The 19,991-nt window shown below is 58.0% G+C and overlaps 1 protein-coding gene across 1 annotated transcript; it reads left to right on the forward strand.

Annotated features, from left to right (window-relative positions):
- Positions 1–4,569: 4,569 nt before the first annotated feature.
- Positions 4,570–16,831, forward strand: ALAS1 (5'-aminolevulinate synthase 1). The gene is made up of 11 exons (XM_024565931.3): positions 4,570–4,727; positions 5,548–5,766; positions 8,390–8,617; positions 9,382–9,531; positions 9,901–10,123; positions 10,980–11,164; positions 12,671–12,850; positions 13,185–13,349; positions 14,830–15,098; positions 15,336–15,495; positions 16,557–16,831. The coding sequence occupies exons 2-11, from the start codon at positions 5,568–5,570 to the stop codon at positions 16,715–16,717; spliced, it is 1,920 nt and encodes a 639-aa protein (XP_024421699.2). The 5' UTR covers positions 4,570–4,727; positions 5,548–5,567; the 3' UTR covers positions 16,718–16,831.
- The last annotated feature ends 3,160 nt before the right edge of the window (positions 16,832–19,991 follow it).

Consider the following 19,991-nt stretch of genomic DNA (forward strand, 5'->3'; position numbering starts at 1 on the left):
AGCCCCCCAGGGGAGGGGTGGCTGTTTAGCCGACCTCCTGGCTGGCTGCACCCAGGATGACTCGGAAGCCCCCGCAGGACCCTGACGACTCTAGGGCCGGGGAGTGCGGGCGAGCCACAGCCTGCTAGGATTGCATAAGGACCTGTGAGCTCAATACCAGCGTTCCTGGCCTCCCCTCCCCCTCCACCCCCGCTGTGGCTTAAGGGCCTTAGACCCAAAGGGGTAGCCTGGAGAGGGGAGCCACGTGCGGCCCCTTGAGTACCTAGCCCTGAGAGTCTTGGCAGGGAGGCCGGTGACAGGGTGAGGACCCTGCCCTCAGCTCTGAATCTTGGGACAAGTCCCTTGCAAGCCTCAGATCCCTCATCTGAAGCCACAGCTAATACTCCATGCCTGCCCCAAGCACAGAGACAGCATCCCAGTGAGTCCCCACGTCAACCCTGTGAGGGCAAAGTGATCAGTCAGCGTTCTGCTGGAACCAGAACCCACTTTTCAGCATTATCGTAGGAACTGGCTCATGTGATTGCGGAGGCTGGTCACTGAGGCCGGGAGGCCTGGAGGCCGGGAGGCCGGGAGACCGGGGCCGGGCAGAATTGGGTCCCAGCGTCTGGGGAAGTCCCTCCCAGGAAGCTGTCTTCGCCCTGAAGGCCTTCAGCCGGCTGGCAGCACAGGGCCCCACACGTTGCGAGGACAAGCTCCTTCGCCGACCGTGGACATTAGTCACGTACAAAATTCCTGACCCAGCGAGGGACAGACCCGTCCCTCCCTCTGTGGCCTAGCCAAGTTGACACGTAACAGGTAACCTCACAGAAAGTGTTGCTCCCTTTTTGTACAAGAGGAAAGTGGAGCTCAGCGAGGCTGTGCCAACCGCTGGAGTCAAGCACAAACACAGGCGGAGAGCACCCCAGTGTCTGGCCCCTGCCTGGGGACGTGGCTACAGAGCCACCACCAACACTGGAAGAGGACGGCAGGGCTGCGGGCACCGGAGGAGGAGGCAGAGAAGGCCTGTTCTCCATTGTGGGGGCGAGTTCTGGAGTGCAGGGCAGAAATCCGCAGTGTCCTGGGCCCCCTCTCTTCCTTCCAGGGACCCCCAAGGACAGAAAGAGAAGACAGGAGGCCTCTGCCAGCCCGGGTGCAGGGGACAGGGAGGAGCAGCGCCCACCAGCGTGTGGGGTCAGAAGGACCCCCGAGGCCGTGGCTGGCTGCCCAGGGCTTCCCGAAAGTGGGTGATTTCCACTAAGGTGGGATGGCTGGTTCCTTGGTGGTGCGCCCCCCTGCCTCCCCAGAAGTGGAGGACCACTTCCACTGTGACATGGAACCCTTGACGCAGCCCCAGCCTCACTTCTGCCAGCTGCCTCCATTGCCGTTGGTGGCGCACTGGACCGGAAGGCAGAGGTGAGCTGTGTGTTCCCCTCGCTGGCGGTGCGACCGTGGGCGAGTTATTTAATCGTTCTGAACCTCTGTCCCACGCATGGGCTATCATCACGCTGGCCTGCTGCTTCGAGAGCCACGGTTCTATATATAACACAGTGCCAGGCCAAACATCTGGACCAACTGGTAATGCTGCCGCACCGCTCACGGTTGTGCCGTCCTCCCTGGCTGCCTCCCTCTTGCCCCATCTGCCTGACGCTGCAGCTGCACTCACTCTCTCTCCCCTCCTCCCCTCTGTTCTGGCTCCCCATCTGGGCATAAGGGGAGCCCAGCAGGCCCTTAAAAATGCCTCCTGGACCAGGGGGAAGTGAAGGCCCTTGCCCTGGTTGAGAGTCCCATCATGGGTAGCAGCTGGGACTCTGGACTAGCCCAAGGCCAAAGTCACATGGAGCATCAGCAGCACACACTAGAGGTCGTGTCCATCTTCAAAACGGCTCCATGTCCCCTCAGGCCTCCTTGAGGGGATGGTGGTGGGACTTCTTGCCTGGCTGACCGAGGTGGAAACTGGGGCCCAGAGAAAAGCAGTAAGCTTGCTCACGGTCCCTCAGCTACCTGACTACAGAGAGGGAGGGGTACTGCTAAAAGTAACTCCTAGATCCCAGAGTGGGAGAGGGTGGTGTTCTGGGGCCAGGGTTGACATTTTCTCCTGCCTTGACCGCTGGGCTGGTGCTGTGTGCAGGAGCTCCTGACGGTGTGGATGACGCAGACCCGGGGTGAGGGAGTGTGTGTGTGTGTGGGGGGGCCGTGCAGCACAGTAGGAGGAGGGAGGAGGCCAGGCCCCAGCGTCATCCCAGAATGGGGCCTGGCCGAGCCTGACCTCAGCAGCTTGGCCTTCGTGGCCCAGGGCCAGAGTGATAAGATGGGTGTGTACCGCAGCTTTGATGGGGAGACAAGTCAGGAGTGTGTAGGAGAAAAGGGAGGGAGGGCTGGAGGGAAGGAAGGGGAAAAAAGGCAGGGGAAGGGGGAGAAGGCAACCCGAGTAAAACCAGCTGATGATCACAACTCGGAGGGGAACGGGCCACCGAGACGCCACAAGGCAGAGGCAAAAACGGAGGCTTAGGGCGTGGGGCAACTCGCCCAGGTTGGAGAGGCGCAGAGTCAGGGTTACGACTCGTGGCTTTACTCCTCATCCCTCGAGGTCTCCAAGTGGAAACCATTTTCTCCAAATGTAACCCCAGGATACTGCACCCCACATTACCAGGACAGCAGCCTGGTTAAAATGCAGACTCCTGGGTCTGCCTCTAAGGGGTGTGGCCCGGTCCCTGAGTATGCACTTTGTCCAGTGCCCCAGAGGTGGTCTTGCGCCCTGACCCTGGGAAGCTCTGGGGCTTTTCTGTAGCCTTTCTAGCTGACCTCCTGGCCCCAAGTCCCCGCTGCAGCCCAGCTGTTGGGGCTGACTCACAACACGCACTGCCCCTGTGACAGGCCGGGGGCTTTCCCACTCCGGGTTTCACCACCCCTTCCCGCAGCTCCCCCGCTCTGAAGCCTTCCTGGCAGTTGGAATCCCCCTCCTTCAGCGTCTGTTGGAGTAATAGCCTCCTCCTCAAGCTGGAATTATTTACAACATCCGATTTCGTTGGCCCTGCAAGTCTGCTTTGTTTCCCAACCTTTCCCTCTACTAAACAGGAAACTCCCAGAGGGCTGGAGATTTGTTGGTTTAAACAATGAGCCTCTGAAATCCATGACTCCACCTGATCCTCCTGCCAACCTCAAGTGCCAGGGCTCGGAGAGCCTGCCGGCAAGGAAACCCAGCCTCTGAGGGCGAGCGCCTGGTCGAAGTCGAGCTAGAGTCAGAGCTGGACTGGAACCCCTGGCCAGTTCTGTGCTGCTTTGCCTTGGATCCTGCCCACAGCCCTGTGAGGCAGGCAGGACAGGGGTCACGATCCCGTTGCTCAGATAAGGAAAGTGAGGCCGGAGAATGGCCGAAAGCATTCAATGCCGTCTTTACCCTGTTTGCACTTCTACATGTACTTGGGTCTGCGTCCAAGTGCGGACCTTTTCTCTAGACTCCCTCCAACTGATGGGCACTGCCCAGGGCCCCTCAGCAGGAAGGGGTAGAGCTGTGCCTTGGATTCCCAGGCCAAAGCCTTCATCGGGGCCCCTGGACTAGTCCCAGTGCCTCTGTGGCCCCAGATGCCTTCTCTGAAAGACTCACAGTTGGCTGGAGACTCAAAGAATGGATTGGGAAACGTGCCTGGGCACAACCTGGTCACTGTCACTCTGGACCCTGTCCCTCTTATTAATGCCCAGCTGAGGAAGAGGTAACCTGTATATCCTTTCCCTGAGAGTGGAGGAGGGCAGCCCTGAGCCTGGCACAGGCCCAGACCAACCCAGCCTCGGTTCAGCTGGGAAGGGTGCGGAGCAAGGCGAATGAGCTTGCATTCCTGAGGGGGATTTGCCAAGCTCTGCCCTGCAGGTGCAGTCTCCGGGATGCTCAACTTTGGGATGGGGTCTGAGCCACCCAGCCGGTGCCCGGGGCAGCCCGCAACGGACTTTGGACAGCCCACAATGAAAAATAAAAATAATAACTAATATGTGTCAAATCCTAACAGTGTCAGGCCCTGTGCTTCCCCATCCCGCCCCCCCCCGCCCCCCCTCCCCCCGCTGAGCCCAGGTGCTCAGAGCTGTGGGCGCGTTCTGTCCAGCCCTGCTTCTTCTCTACATCAGGTTAAGCCCCTTCATCTCCGTCCAGGAAGTGCCCCCGCTGGGTCTCCTTTGGCTTCTGCGCCTCTTCCTCCTCCTCACTGCGAGGTCCCCTCTCCCGCCCCCTGCACAGCAACCGGGGCCACTCCACCCTTGGGCAAGCCAGTGGGCAGTGAAAGCAAGCTGGCTGGGGCAGACTCCGGTGCAGACCCCCGTGTGGGCCCGCCCTCCTGAGACCCAGTCCCGGGAATTTACAGCCCTCTAGCCCCCCGCAGGCCCCAGCAGCACTGGCCCTTCGACTGTGCCCTTTGGTGGCCGGCGGTGGGGGGGCAGGGTTCTCCCTGGGGCAGTGAAAGGAAGTCGTCCGCCCCCCACCCTGTCCCTCCGCTTCCGGCCCGCAAGCCGAGGCACCCGGGGGACCCGGGGCCGGTCTGACCCACAGCCGCCACCTCGGCGGTCGGCTCGCCGGCCACTGCGCGGCGCGCCTGCGCGGAGGCAGCCGGCGCCCACGGCGCACGCGCAGCTGGCCCTTCCTGCTATATATCAGTCCGACAGCGTCCGCGGCCGTACGGGTCCTGTGGACAAGGGCAACGGTCCGGTGCGAGTCGTCGGCTTGGATACTCGGCGCCACCGCTTCCTCAGAGTGACCGGCGCAGGTGAGAGCCCGCGCTCTGGGGCCCCGCGTGCCCTGCCAGCCCGCGCTGACCCCGCTCCCCCGTCCCTGGGACCCCATCCCCCACCGCCCCGGTCACCTGCCACCCTGGGCTCAATATTCTTCTCCCAGACCTGCGGCCTGTTCGGCCGCGTCCCGACCTTCCCCGGTACTTGGCCGCTCCCGGATTCCCTTCTCATACTCCCCACCTGGTTACTCCCGAGCCTTCGACACCGGGTAACCTCTGACCTCCCCCTGCCTTGGACCATCGCCTCGCGCCAGGCCCCAGACGGCGCGTCCCCTCTCCCCTCGTCCTTAGGCGCCCTCTTTTCTCAGCGGTGCCCGGCGCCTGGGGAAGGCCTGCCTCGGGGACCCAGGGCGGGCTGGGTGGGCCGCCCGGGGTCTGGGAGAGTGGGGAATCCTGAGGAACCCTTTCAGCTTGCGTGGATGACAGCGGCCTCTTCCCTAGCTTCCCTTCTCCCCTTGGGTGTGGCCTGAGGTGTCCTATCTGCTCGGTGCGTCTTCCTGGAGGAGCCTCTCACCTCCCAAACCTGTTCCCGACTTGTTCCTCATCGTCCCACCCCTTGTTAATCAGTGTCTACTCCATTTCGTAGAGTTGCTTCGCAGGTGCTTTTGTAGAGTGGGGACCCGTGCGGGTGGAGTGTTGCGTTCCCTGTCAGTGCTGTGCATACATTTGTGAGTGAGGCTGATTGGTATCCCAGAGGACCCTTGCTGTGAACTGCGGATGACACCTGAACCCAGTGACCTTGCAGTAATGTTTGTGTGATTATTAACAAGTGCTGACGTCACTCTTCTTTCTCCAGGATCAGTGCACCTCCCGGACATGGAGACTGTTGTTCGCAGATGCCCATTCTTGTCCCGAGTGCCTCAGGCCTTTCTGCAGAAGGCAGGCAAATCCCTGTTGATCTATGCGCAGAACTGCCCCAAGATGATGGAAGTCGGGGCCAAGCCAGCCGCCCGCGCCCTGTCCACCTCAGCAGTGCACTGCCAGCAGGTCCGGGAAACCCCTCCGGCCAGTGAGAGTGAGTGTCCTTAGCACAGAAGCAGGGTTCAAGTTTGTTCCTAGACGGGAAGCAGCTCCAGTCCACAGTGGTGATGGGGGGCCCGCCAACCAGGGGGTGACTTGGGGCGGGCTCAGTTCTTGGTGTGGGTGTCTCACGTAATTGTCGCCCTAACCTCACAAGGTAGGCCCTTGAAGTTTCCCACCTCTAAAGGTGGAACGGTGGCCGGTGTTCCGTGTGGCAGGGTTTTGGAGTGCTCGTCAGCGCCTTGTTCCTGGGGGTGTGCAGTGGGCGTCTTCTGTTCCAGCCCGTCCTTCATGAAGGGTTTGGCCCTTCGGCTTTTTTTTTTAATAGACTGTTTTTAGAGTTGTTTGAGGTTCATAATAAAATTGAGGGGAAGCTTTTGGGTTTTACAGTTGCGATATTTTTCTTCTGTTTTGTCTCTTAAAATTGTTTTTAAAAAGATTTTATTTATTTACTTTAGAGAGAGGAGAAGGGAGGGAGAAAGAGAGTGAGAGAAACATCGATGTGCTAGAGATCCATCTAGAGATACATGGATCGGTTGCTTCCAGCCCATCCCCAACTGGGGACCCAGGCATGTGCCCTAAATGGGAATCGAACCACCAGCTTCTTGGTTCGCAGGCCGGCACTCAATCCACTGAAGCCACACCAGCCAGGGCTAATTTTTTTTTTTTTTTTTTTTTTTTGCGATAAAACGTATGTAACAAAACCTACCATCTCAATCTTTTTTTTAAAGTTCTTTTTAACTTTTTTAGTTTTTTAAAAAATATTTTGTTGTCAGTTATTTTTAAGTGCACAGCTCAGAGGCAGTAAGTAATTCACGTTGTTGCACAACCGCCCACCCCTCATCCCCAGAGCTCTTTCCATCTCGCCAAGCTGGGGCAGACCGAGACTCTGCCCCCGTTAAACGCGGTCTCCCTGCTCCCTCCCCCAGCCCCGGCAGACTCCGTTCTGCTTTCTGTCTCTGTGGATTCACGCTAGAACCTCACGTGAGTGGAGTCACACAGAGCTTGTTAGAGTGGGGTTGTCTAGCATGTCTGTCTTTATTTTGTATGCAGTTTTTACATGTTGTTTTTAATGAAGAGATCAGAGTTGGATTCAGTTTTCATCTGGCTCTGCCAGGAGAGGGTGCGGCTTTCCAGATTTCACTTAACCCTAGAGAACACCGTTCCTTACAGGCTCTGCCAGGTGTGTGCTCTGGGTGCGGGTGTGTGAGGAGGGAGTGTCTTTGTCTTTAACTACAAAGGGTTTCGTCCTTTGTAGGATTTTCTTTATCTTGACTTTCGTTCAGGAGTTATTTTTTACTGAACAATCAAAACCCACTTGTACCAGCGTGCCCTCGCCCTGGAGGAGTAGTTGTGTAATAGGTGGCTTGTCCACAGGACAGGCTGCTGTGCGTCCATCACGGACCGCACTCAAAGACTCAACCGGCTTAGGCAGATCTTTAGGGTGAAGAGAGCAGAACAAATAAGCATCTGCTGAATAAGAAAACGCTTTTTAGGCTTGTACAGAAGGAAAAAAGATACCATACCCAAATGTGTGCAATCGTTGTCCTTTTTTATTATTTTAGAGAGGGCGGGGGAGAGAGAGAGAAACGTCGTTCCACTTATTCATGCATTCATTGGTTGCCTCCCGTATGTGCCCTGATCTGGGGTCAAACCCATAACCTTTTGATGAATGGGAAGACACTCCAACCAGCTGAGTCACCCGGCCAGGACAGAGGAGTTTATGTGTATTGCGACATGCTACCCAGGTTGTAGGAGAGGCTGGCCTGTGACTCACAGGAGCGCTCCAGAATGAGAAGAAAGACTTTTCTAGAAGGAAGAGTGAATTGCAGTGGACTTGATGCACTGAGATGAGGAAGTGTCGAAGGATGAGGTGTGTGTCTGTGACGTACTTATAACTTGAACTCTCAGACAACAATCTAATGACCTTACCCGTGGCCTCATTTCTTTTGTTAAGAAAAAAGCCAATAGTGTATGTGTTAAGAAACAGCAAGCCTCTTTGCCAAGAATCTGTTTAGAACCCTGACCGGTGTGGCTCAGTTGATTAGGTGTTGTGGGTTCGATTCCCAGTCAGGGCACATGCCTGGGTTGCAGGTTCAGTCCCTGGTCAGGGTGCACACGAGAGGCAACCGATGGATGTTTCTCTCCCTCCCTTCCCCTCTGTCTAAAAATAAACTAAAATCTAAAAAAAACCAAACACAACCCCAAAAAGAATCTTGTTTAGACACTATTAGCAGAGGAGAAATTGCAGGAACGCTTCCAGTGACCCCAGAGTGTGTGTTCTCACGAGACGTGCTGAGTGTGCTTGGGGAGACTGACGGAAGTGCCCCAGCTCAGGAACCCCAGGGCTGTCTGCAACGAGAAAATGCCACCTCTCGTGTGTCCGGGTGAGAAATACCAGGTGTTGGAGGGGCAGCTAGACTGTGCCAGTTGCTCCTTGAGGCAGGGAGCAAACTGCTCCGTTAGGAGAACCCGATGAAAATAAATTTGAGTAAATTTGTACCTGGATGGTGGGGTGGAGTAAGTATCAAGTTTGGGGCCTTCAGAGAGAGAAACAGGTGGTATTCTGGGCGGTGCATCGCCAGGTCTGGCGCTTTAGTTTTTCCTTTCCCCCGCAGAGGACAAAACGGCCAACGCCGAGGCTCAGCCGGCCCCAGGCGGATCGCAGCAGGCTGCAGATGGCACAGAGCGTCCCGCCGGACACCCGTCCGCAGCCACGGGCCAGGGCGCCGCCAGCAAATGCCCTTTCCTGGCAGCCCAGATGAGCCAGCGAGGCAGCAGCGTGGTCCGCAAAGCCAGCCTCGAGCTGCAGGAAGACGTTCAGGAGATGCACGCCATGAGGAAAGGTAACAGACGGCGCAGCCCGGGAAGCGGAAGACTTCCTCTTGGCTCTTGTGGACCCCAGATGTATTTACACGCTATTGTTAGGGTAGCATTTGTGTAAACGCCTTCCTCTTTTAGAGCCGAGGAGGCAGGTCATTGAGCCAGACAGCTGGAGGGCTGCGTTGCGCAACGGGGACTTTCTCTCTGCTGTGAGTGTAGGGTGTGCCTGGCTTGTACAGAAGCCTCCTGGTTTCTGAGAACACACACCCTGCAGGCATGAGCCGGCCCAGCCCCTTTGCGCCCCTCCCGTCACCTGGTGGAGTGAAAGGGAGAAGGTCGAGCTCTGCACTGAGTGATGGTCTTGGGACTCCCCAGCTGCGCGTCTCACCAACGGCTGTGGAGGGGCAACCTTAACCCAGTGCGGCTGTCCCCGTGGACACCCGGGGTCCCTGAAAAACATCACTAGCAGAAATGATGCATTTGGCTGGAATTGTTTTCTGTGATGAGAACTGAGATTAGGGTTGGGGCTGGGCTGGGCTGGGCTGGGCTGGGGAAGGCTTGCCAACCGGCTAGAGGGCTTCGGACATCGGTGTTCATTGAAGCTGGCTGGAGGCCCTGACTCTGGCCACCCCGCAACTAAAAGGGAGGAAGAGAACTTCCTACACTCAGTTACAGCTGATGGAGGTTCTGGTGGGCTTCACCAACATTTGTGAGAATGAGCCTGGAAGGTACCATGAACTCAGAAGAGAATGTTGGTCCCCTTTGTCTCTTGCTGCTTGTGTTACAGAGGTTGCCCAAACCTCAATGAACCCCAGCGTGATCAGCGTGAAGACTGATGGAGGGGAGACACGTGGTTTGCTGAAGAACTTCCAGGACATCATGCGAAAGCAGAGACCAGAAAGAGTGTCCCATCTGCTTCAGGATAACTTGCCAAAGTGTAAGTCCCACTGCTACTCACCTGATGAGAAGAGAGTTTAGAACTTAAATGTGCCTCAGATTAAACATCACATTGCGTGAGGTGTGTGGGTTAAAAGGCATGTCCCTTGCTTGATGCCAGCACGTGCTCTGGGCAGACTGAACACAAGCCCTCCTGGCCCCCTGCCTTCTTCTCTCTCTCAACGCCTGCCACCGACCCTGGGTGCTGCGGCAGCCTCTGGACACCCCCCACTCTCGGGATGAGGACGTGCAGTAACTTCGCCCAGAATCTCCCTGTCGCTAAGCGACCCAGCTGGGCTGGGAACCCAGGTCTTTCGCCAAAGCCCAGCTGTGCGTCTTAACCATCCAGCTGTGCTGTCTTCCGTTTCAGCTGTTTCCACTTTTCAGTATGATCGTTTCTTTGAGAAGAAAATCGATGAGAAAAAAAATGACCATACCTATCGAGTGTTCAAAACCGTGAACCGAAGAGCACACCTCTTCCCCATGGCGGACGACTACTCGGACTCCCTCATCAGCCAGAAGCAGGTGTCGGTCTGGTGTAGCAACGACTACCTGGGAATGAGTCGCCACCCACGGGTGTGTGGGGCAGTCATGTGAGTGGCCCTCAGGCTTCAGACTCCGCTGGCGGTTTTCGAGAGGACGCCGGGGATTGGCAGGGACTGGATCTGTTGGGGGCAGTGTTCCGCAGCCAGAGCGAAGTACTGTCCATGGCCTGGACAGATGGCTGCAGGTGGCCTTTAAAGATACCTAATGTGCAAGCAGTTGGTGGGGCTCCTTTGTGTGTGAGGTTCAAGTGTACAGGTGCATCGTACACCTGTCTGTCCACTTCCCGCCACTCGGGAGCCAGCGAGTGAGCCTCTAATGCCAGGCATCCTTGACGGTGGCTGCAGGTGGAGAAACACAAGTCCAGCAGCGCTGGGGGAAGGCTGCTTCGGAAGGATGTTGAGGAGGGCGGGAGATTGCTTCCTTTGTGCCCTTTGGGGGAGGGTTGCCACGGCTCGGGACACCTGGGAGGGTAGCTCGCCAAACTCTCCAAGGAGGCTTGAAGAAGAGATCCCTGTCTGGGGTTTAGCCATGTGCCTGCCCTGACGTTATGTGGCTGTTGGCAGAGGCTTCAGGTGACCGCCATCCATGATGTCTCTCTGGAGACAGATGTCGTTTAGGAGAGAGGATGTTTGCCAGAGGCAAGAAACCTGAGCGTGTTAACTCAGCTAATACTAGGTACTCCAGGTTACTGTTAGTGAATACTTGGCGGTCCCTGGTGGCATCGTCACCTGAGTTGCAACCCCCTCCCTTCTCTGAAGTCAAAGGTGGTTGAAAGTTCTGGCCACAGACTGCACAGTGAGCGAGCTCCTGGACGGACAGAAGTCTCAGTCTCCTGGATCCCGGAGGGCTGGTTTGCACGGTGTTCACGCCATGAGGCTTATCTTCTCTCTGCCTCTCTCTAAGGGACACTTTGAAACAGCACGGTGCTGGAGCCGGCGGCACTAGAAACATTTCTGGGACCAGCAAGTTCCACGTGGACCTGGAGCGGGAGCTGGCTGACCTGCACGGGAAGGACGCGGCCCTCTTGTTCTCCTCGTGCTTCGTGGCCAACGACTCTACCCTTTTCACTCTGGCCAGGATGATGCCAGGTAAGGGGCCTGTGCAGGGGCCTGGGACGGTAGCCCCCAGTTTCCCTTCCCCGTGGTCAGCTGCGGTCCAGAAACGCTACCCGGGAAATGCCAGAGATAAACAGCTCGTGTTCTGAGTTGCCTGCTGTTCTGAGTTGTGGGAAGAAATCTCGTGAGTCCGGCTCGTCTCATATGGGACAGGACTCGTCCCTCTGTCCTGAGTCCCCACTGTGGACCCGCCAGCCACTCAGTCGCTGTCTCGGCTCTCAGATCACCTGTCAAGACCCCTCAGGGCTCATGTCTGAGTCACCCTTACCAGCGATGGCCCCAAGCAGAAGAGTGGGATGCTGGCCTGTGAGCTAGGCCAAAGAGGAGCCCTTGGCGCTTCCTTTAAGTGAAACAGCACAGGTTCTTGACTTAAGAAAAACAATTGGCCCTGACTGGTGTGGCTCAGTGGATTGAGTGCTGGCCTGTGAACCAAGGGGTTGCCGGTTCGATTCCCAGTCAGGGCACATGCCTGGGTTGCGAGCCAGGGGCCTGGTAGGGGGCGTGCGAGAAGCAACCACACATTGATGTTTCTTTCCCTTCTTTCTCCCTTCCTTACCCTCACTAAAGATAAATAACTAAAATCTTTAAAAAATTAAAAAATAAATAATTGTATGCTGAGATGGCTGAGACCACAGTAAGAAAGAATCTTCCACTTGTGGAGTTGCATGATTTATATCAATCAGACTTCATCGTAGGGAGGTACGCGTAGGAAAAAACACTGCGGAGTTCAGCACTGTCTGGGGGTTCAGGCATCTACTGGGGTCTTGGACCGGGTCCCCGTAGGAGAACGGGGTTAACTAAGAGGAACAGTGACGACAAAGAAGGCTTACCAGAAACGCTCAGTGAGAGTAGAGACGTGTCCGGGAGCAGCTGTTCTTGAACTGCGCGTGTGTGCTGCCTGCACGTCCTCAGGCCCAGCAGGAGGTGCCACCAGAAGAGAGTCACGTCGGAAGGGCTCATCTGTAACCCGATGGCTTTCGATGTGCTTTGCATTCTACGAGAGTCCCGTGGGGAGTTCCCCTCATTGCGTGTAGTTCCTTGTGACTGAGTTGGGGTAAAGCAGCCAGATTTGAGAGCAGGTGCAGCCCTGGCTGATGTGGCTCAGTGGACTGAGCACCAGCCTGCAAACTAAAGGGTCGCTGGTTCAATTCCCAGTCTGGGCACATGCCTGGGTTGGGGGCCACGTCCCCAGTGGGGGTGTGTAAGAGGCAACCACACATAGATGTTTCTCTCCCTCTCTTTCTCCCTCCCCCTCTCTCTGATAATAAGTAAATAAAATCTTTTTAAAAAGAGAGAGAGAGCAGATGGAGAGCCTGCTGCAGGGCCTGGGCCTGCTCGCTGGTCGCCTGGCCAGGAGGGGACCGGAGCGCAGTGGCTTTCCCGACAGGGCAAAGGCAGCAAAGGCTGTTGTCCCTCACGGCCTAGGAAACAGCTTGTCTTGGGTGCAGAGAGCAGCAAATGCCACTTTGGTCGTTCCAGGCTGTGAGATCTACTCTGACGCCGGGAACCACGCCTCCATGATCCAGGGGATCCGGAACAGCGGCGTGCCGAAGTTCGTCTTCCGCCACAACGACGTCGGCCACCTCCGGGAGCTGCTTCGGAGGTCCGAGCCCACGGTCCCCAAGATCGTGGCATTTGAAACCGTCCACTCAATGGATGGTGAGTCCAAGCAGAGGCCCACTCGAAGCCTGGAATGAAACACTGGGCTTGAACTCTTTACACATGTGTTTTTGTTTTTGGAGTTTCTTTTCTTTTAATTCCCTGCTAGGGTTTTGTAATTGGTGGGCATCATATGTATTTGGGTAAACGTAGGTTTTCTACTCTGGCTTCTACTCGGCTCTAAGATCCCAAGGTCATCTAGAAACTGGGGAAGTTCATTTTTCCCTCCAGCGTGAAAAATGAGACACGAGCATCAGTCCTCTTGTTCGGCTTCTACTAAAGTGGAAACCGGGAAGGTGCCCAGACCTTCAGAGCGGCCCATGTGTCTCCTCAGGGGCGGTGTGCCCGCTGGAGGAGCTGTGTGACGTGGCCCACGAGTTCGGCGCCATCACCTTCGTGGACGAGGTCCACGCTGTGGGGCTGTACGGGGCCCGAGGCGGCGGGATTGGCGATCGGGACGGAGTCATGCCAAAGATGGACATCATTTCTGGAACACTCGGTATGTGTCCTCCACACGCTCTGCGCTTGACGCTCACTCCACGGCCCCAGCGAGGCCACAGGCGCACGGGTCTGGCTGGGGCCAGGTGAGGGTGCGGCGAGCCTGGCCCCGTTTGGGGCGAGTGTTTGTGTTCTCATGAGGTGGCACGGCCCAGCGGAACCCTTGCAGCCTGGAGGCTTGGCTCCTAGAACCAAAGCGAGTCCCACAGCCTCCACGATAGCAGTGCCACCTGCGGCCTTCAGGGCCCGTCCCAGACGGTGCCGCACCCACTGCAGGCCGTGGCCACAGGCACGGGTGTTGTGATGTGCCACGTGGGAACCGATCTCCTCACCCAGACACCTTGTCTCTCCATTGCTCCTTGTCACTGAGAGGCAGGGTCTCCTGGGGCCGGACTTGGAGCTGTGGGGCCTGAGGGGTGAGAGCGCTGCCCCAGGCGCGCGCTCACCCTGCAACCTCGGGCCAGCTGCTCTCCAGTCTGCGCTGCGGGCTCCTCACCTGTGCAGTAGCGGCAGCAATAGCCCTTCCTCCGGTTTTGTGCATCGTGTGGAAGCAGCTCTTGTCCACGCTCTCTTTACTTATGGGACTCGAAAGAGATGAAAATGTAGTAGTACAGATTTGAGGATTTCAAATTAGTCAGGCAGGCAGAGACCTGTGCGGCAGTTGCTTAAGGAAGGGCGGGCAGGAAAGAGTACCCTTCAGCACTGGCGAGGGGCGGGCGGACCTGGAGGGCCGGGGCTCCGGGGCCAGGGCCCCCGCCGGAGGAAGCCCTTGCTCACAGGTCCTGGCCCCAGCAGCTGTCTCCTTTCAACGAGCTCTCGTGACATGGGCCCTGACAAAGTACGGCCCTCAGGAGACAGAGGATGCTGGAGAGGAATTTCCCACCCAGCCCTGCATGGTCGGGCAAGGTCAATGACAGAACATGGTGCTGAGGTCTCAGAGGCTCTGGAGTCATTAGTCCTGAAACTTGAGATACAGATTATGTAAAGGGACTTAATGAGGACTGAAAAACGAGCCTGGCCCTAAACCCACCTGAATAGGTTCTGAGGTTTGGTGTTTGTCTGGCAAATGCTAATTGTTGGAATTCTGTGTTTGCTTAAGCAGGAGACAATACGGCCCAGTCATCAGTTAAGTGGCTTCCTTGGGGGACAGTCCAGGCTCCAAGGTGACACTCACAGCGAAAGGCCCGCCCCAGGAGCACACAGCAGTGAGCTCAGGGCTGGCTCAGGCAGCTGGCAGAGCTGTGGGCCTAGTGGGAGAGGCCGGTGCCACCGGTGTTCAGGCTCCCTGGGGCCAGACACCAGCTTGTCCGTGGGCTTTGGGCGAGACCCTTTCACAAGCTTCCTCAGTTTTTCACTTTCCGAGATTGGGGGACGTCCCTTGCCTTCAGTCTTAGGGTGGATTTAGGAGACAGAGAAAAGGATGCGCCCTGAGCCCCTGCAGCAGCGTAGGGCTGAGCAGTTGCTGTCTGCTCTGCTCCCAGGCAAAGCCTTCGGCTGTGTGGGCGGCTACATCGCCAGCACCAGCGCGCTGGTCGACACCGTGCGCTCCTACGCTGCCGGCTTCATCTTCACCACCTCCCTGCCACCCATGCTGCTGGCCGGAGCCCTGGAGTCGGTGCGGACCCTCAAGAGCGCCGAGGGGCGGGCACTGCGCCGCCAGCACCAGCGCAACGTCAAGCTCCTGAGGCAGATGCTCATGGATGCCGGCCTCCCCGTGGTCCACTGCCCCAGTCACATCATCCCCATCCGGGTGAGAGCTGCTTGGCCTGCTGGGCCCAGGGAGGGCGGGGCGAGGGCAGCAGTCTCCGGAAATCTACTTCTCTGGTGGCACGGGCTCCCCGTCTGCTTGGGCAGCCTCCTCCCCGGTCCCCAGACGTGTGCTGCCCAGGCCGGAACTGCCCCTCCCCTCACTGCGCAGTCTGCCAGCCTCTCTGCTCAGAGGTGGTCCGTCCTGCTCTGGCCTGACCTTTGTCATCTTCAAACTCAGGTGGCAGATGCTGCTAAAAACACAGAAATCTGCGACGAGCTCATGAGCAGACACATCTACGTGCAAGCCATCAATTACCCGACAGTGCCCCGGGGGGAGGAGCTGCTGCGGATCGCCCCCACACCGCACCACACCCCCCAGATGATGGACTACTTCCTTGGTGAGTGCTGGCAGCCCCCCGCAGAGCTGTCCCAGTCACCGGGAGGGCTCTCGTGGTGCCCAACTCAATACCACTTCAGTGACGGCTTCACCGTCGGTCGGAGGCTACAGGGTCACCACGGAAGCCCTACGGGAGCCTGCCGTGTCTTCCAGCACGCCCGGCGCCCCTTGTCAGTGACTCAGGATGCACAGGCACGGCCGCTCCGGGGAGCAGAGGGCGGCCTGGGAGCGCAGCCTCGCTCTTCTCTCTTCCCTGCCGTGCGTGGTCCCTGAACCAGCCCCTCACCTGGCCCCTCCTGCTAGGGGTGGGGGTCTCACCATGCTGCTCAGAGGCTGTGTGGTTCGAGACCTACGAGTCGTGCGTTTCTGGAGTTTCCCATTTAATACTTTCAGGCCACAGCTGACCACAGGGAACAAACTGCGGGCGGGGGGCTGCTGCCCGCCAGGCGAACACCGTCTGCACTGTCTGATTGCGGACACTCCATCAGCCCAGGGAGAAACCCTGCAGCCTTCAGCAGCCACTCCCCAGTCTGTCCCCAGTCTGTCCCCTAGCGCCCGCAGCCCTCAGCCCACACCCTGTCTGGACTTGCTATGCCGGGCGTGGAACCTGAGGCGTGTGGCCCGTGCCTGGCGGCACTCACTGCGGTGCCCTCTGGGGCTGCCCGCGCTGCCCAGGCTGCAGCGGGACCCACGCTTCCTCCCCTCTCAGGGCCAAACAGTCTTCCTTGGCTCCAGTGCCCGCCAGCGGGTGGACGTGGGGGTTCCTGCTTTTTTTTAAAAGATTGTATTTACTGTTAGAGACGGGGAAGGAGAAAAAGAGGGAGAAAAACATGTGTGTGTGAGATACATCGGTTGCCTCTCGCACCCTACTAGCTGGGGACCTGGCCCGCAACCCAGGCATGTGCCCTGACTGGAAATCGAACCGGCGACCTTTCCGTTCGCAGGCTGCTGAGAACACACCCTTTTTGACTGTTAGGAAAATAATGGTCAAGGTTTGAGTGGACATTGTCATTCCTCTTGGGTGTGTATTCCTTTTCATCTTTTGCCGCTTGGCCCTCACAGAGAGTCTGCTGGCCACGTGGAAGCAAGTGGGGCTGGAGCTGAAGCCACACTCCTCCGGCGAGTGCAACTTCTGCAGGAGGCCGCTGCACTTCGAAGCGATGAGCGAGAGGGAGCGGGCCTTCTTCTCCGGCATGAGCAAGCTGGTCTCCGCTCAGGCCTAAGCGCGCCCTGGCCTCGGCCACCCGCCTGTCCCCGCCCTGTTGTACCCACAGAGTCTCCGGGAATGTCTCTGTGGGTTAAATTATATTAAATTTTAATCTATAGTGAAAGCATAATCCTGCCAGTAAACTCTTGTTTAAGGGGCGGGTGGGTCCCCCTGGTTTTCGCTGCTGAACCAGAAAGTCCTTTCCTTCATCCCTTTGTGTTCGGTCTGTGCCGCTGAGGTGTATGAAGTGCATGGAAACGCACTGGCCCTCAGGTGATGGCTTCAGACCCTGTGGGGCGGCAGGCCTCCCGCTGTGCCCAGATGACACTGGCCGCACCTGGTGCCTCGCAGCCACTGCAGCTGCCCGGGCTCTGACAGGAGTCACCGTGGCAATGGTGGCCAGGCTCACTTTCCATTCTCGCCTGCAGTCCCTGCCGTGCCCACGATGCCCCCGGTGCCGCGGCTGCCCGCTTCCCTTTCCTTCCCAGCTGCTGCCTCGGCCTCACACTTCCCCGAAAGAGTCGGGCCGCCAGCCACCTGCGCCCGCCCCGCCATGGCCACCGCCGTGTCCTCTGTGGGATAGCAGGAGGGGGTGTGCTCCTCACCTGACTCCTTCCCCCCAAGTCCTGGGCCCATTGCTGCTTGCACATTCCTGCCACCTGCTCCTTCTCCGTCACGTGTGTCCTCATCCTGCTCAGCCCCATTGGCCTGCAGCAGGATTTGTCACTCGCCTTAAAAGTAACCGAGCCCAGGTGTCCTCCAACGAATGAGTTGAAGATGTGGCACATGTATGCCGTGGAGTCTCACCCAGCCATAAAGAGGAAAGATGGCCATTTGCTACAGGGTGGGTCTGGAGAGCATCTGGGTCAGTGAAGCCAGACAGAAAATACAACTGTGACCTTGCCCCTCGAGGCACAAAGCAGCGAAACTAGACAACAATGGTGGTTACGGGAGGGCAGGGGTGGGGGAGGATGAGGAGGGTGAAGGCCAGGGGTCAAATGCAGGGTGACGGGAGGGGCCTAGACCTCAGGTGCTGAGCACAAAATGGGCTGTGTTACCCAGTTTTATGTACTACCAGAAATTTATATGATGTCACCACTGTTAACACCAATACCTTTAAAAAGGAAAAACAAGCAAGCTCTGCCTCAGTCCCCTCCTAGCTGCCCCTCCGCCCTTCTCTGCTGGCCCCTCCCCACCTGCGCTCTGGTCCCTGCCCCCTGTGGAAACGTGGATGCGCTGCCTGCCCTCGGCCTCTGGTCAGCTCTCCCCGTGCGCTCTCCGCTGCCTCGCACCGATTCCCCTGATTACTCCCTTCCCCCACGGCCGCGCCCAGCCTGGGTTTTCAGTCCAGCTGTGGGGTGCGGTCTGCTGACCACCACCTTGGGCCACGCAGGTGCAGCGGGTCAGCCGATCCTCCCGTCTTACTACCACCTGCCCATGCTCGGGCCTCTGCGTGGAGGTCAGCTGTTGGCCCTCACATGAGCCTGTTAGCCAGTCCTGAAAGTTCTACCTCGAGGACGCATCTCGAGCCAGGCCACTTCCCATCGCCTCCACAGCGACCATCCATCCACTCACACCGCCTTCATCCTGGCACCTGCCCCAGCCTCAACCCTATGCGGCAATCTGGGAGCTTTTTTCTTTTTTCAAGATTTTATTTATTTTTAGAGGGGGAAGGGAGGAAGAAAGAGCAAAAAACATCAATGTGTGGTTGCCTCTTGTGTGCCCCCTACTGGGGACCTGGCCCACATGTGCCCTGACAGGGAATCAAACCAGTGACCCTTTGGTTCACAGCCCGGCACTCAATCCACTGAGCCGCACCAGCCAGGGCTGGGAGCTTTTAAAAACGTGGGTCACAGCACTTCCCTCCCCTGCAGAAAACGGTCCTGGGTTCTCCAGGTGCACTCAGGTTCAATGCCAGATTCCTCCCACAGCTGAAGCATTTGCTGGGCTTCCCACCCCACCTTCATTTCTCTCTCTGCTTCATGTGTTGGCGCATACCCCCAAACCTTGAAAACCCCAGAAGGATCCTGGCCCCCAGGCCTTGGAGGCGGCCACTGTCCCTCTGCCTGGTTTTCCCACCCTGGGGCCGCCTGTCTTGACACAGGACAAGAGGCCCCACGGAGAGTGTGCCTGAGCCCTGGGCAGCCCCTCCTGGGTTCTCACCAAGCATTCGACCCCCAACCACCCACGGTGCCCTGCAAAGCATGGGTCACTGCCACAGTGACCTCCCCCTGCTGACCGTCTGCCCTCTTCTCACTTCTGCAGCCCCAGGGGCTGGCACCCAACACAGAGGAGGCTCTGGGCCAGTGTGTGCTGGACGAACGGAAGGGGACTGTCGCAGCCCAGGCTGCCATCACGGACCCCACAGACCCCATGACAGACATCCACTGCTCACAGTTCTGCAGGCAGGGGGCACAAGGCCTGGGGCTGGCCGACGGGGCTCCTGGTGAGGGCTCTTCCCGGCCCGCAGGCTGCTGCTTCACGCTGCAGAGTGAGTTCACGAGGCCTTTCCTCAGGCCTGTCTTCCTCCTCTCGTGAGGCTGCCAGTTAAAGTCCCACTCCCTGACCTGGTCTAAATCTCCGGTACCTTCCAAAGGTCTCAATGCCATCACGTCGGGGTTAGGGCTCCAACAGACAAACCTGGGGGGACACAACCCGTGACAGGACTGATAGCAGCATCTAAGCCTCCTTAACTGAAGGAACAGGTGAGCTGGAGAAAAACCGAGCAGCTGGCGGACAGAGAGAACCCTCAGCCTGCTGCCCACTCTCAGCTCTCAAAAGGAGCGCCGCGCTCTGTCCCTGCCCGTGTCCGCCCTGCCCTGGACAGAGCTCGGTGGAGACTTGCTCCATCACAAAGAGCCATACGCCCTGCAGGCCACGCAGGATGAGAGCCACCAATACTTCTTTCTGCTACGGAAGCCAGCCACACTCCCCTTTCCCCTGCTTCCTCCCAGATGGAGCTCTCGGGGCGCTTCCTCGCGGCCCTGCGCCTGCAGCCCCCTGGGCCCTTCCCCTTCCTGCCGGCTTTGTCCTCTAGCCCGGCCACCTCTCAAGGGCTTAGCGAGACCCACCTTCCCTCTCACCAGAGTCTGAGCCAGTGGGGTCCCAGGGTTATCGGCGGGACATTTCTCCTCACTGCCCCTGGGGGTTCCAGAGGGTGATGGATGGCCTGTAGGAAGCTGTGGAATTTGTGAACCGCTTAGCTTCTAAAAAGAACTCCTGCGTGACAAGGTGTGATGCTGTGGAAGTTTTCCAAGTACGTTCATAAGCTGAGCACATTAATTACATCA

This window comes from Desmodus rotundus, chromosome 8 (genome assembly GCF_022682495.2).
Source record: "Desmodus rotundus isolate HL8 chromosome 8, HLdesRot8A.1, whole genome shotgun sequence".
Classification (NCBI taxonomy): domain Eukaryota; kingdom Metazoa; phylum Chordata; class Mammalia; order Chiroptera; family Phyllostomidae; genus Desmodus; species Desmodus rotundus.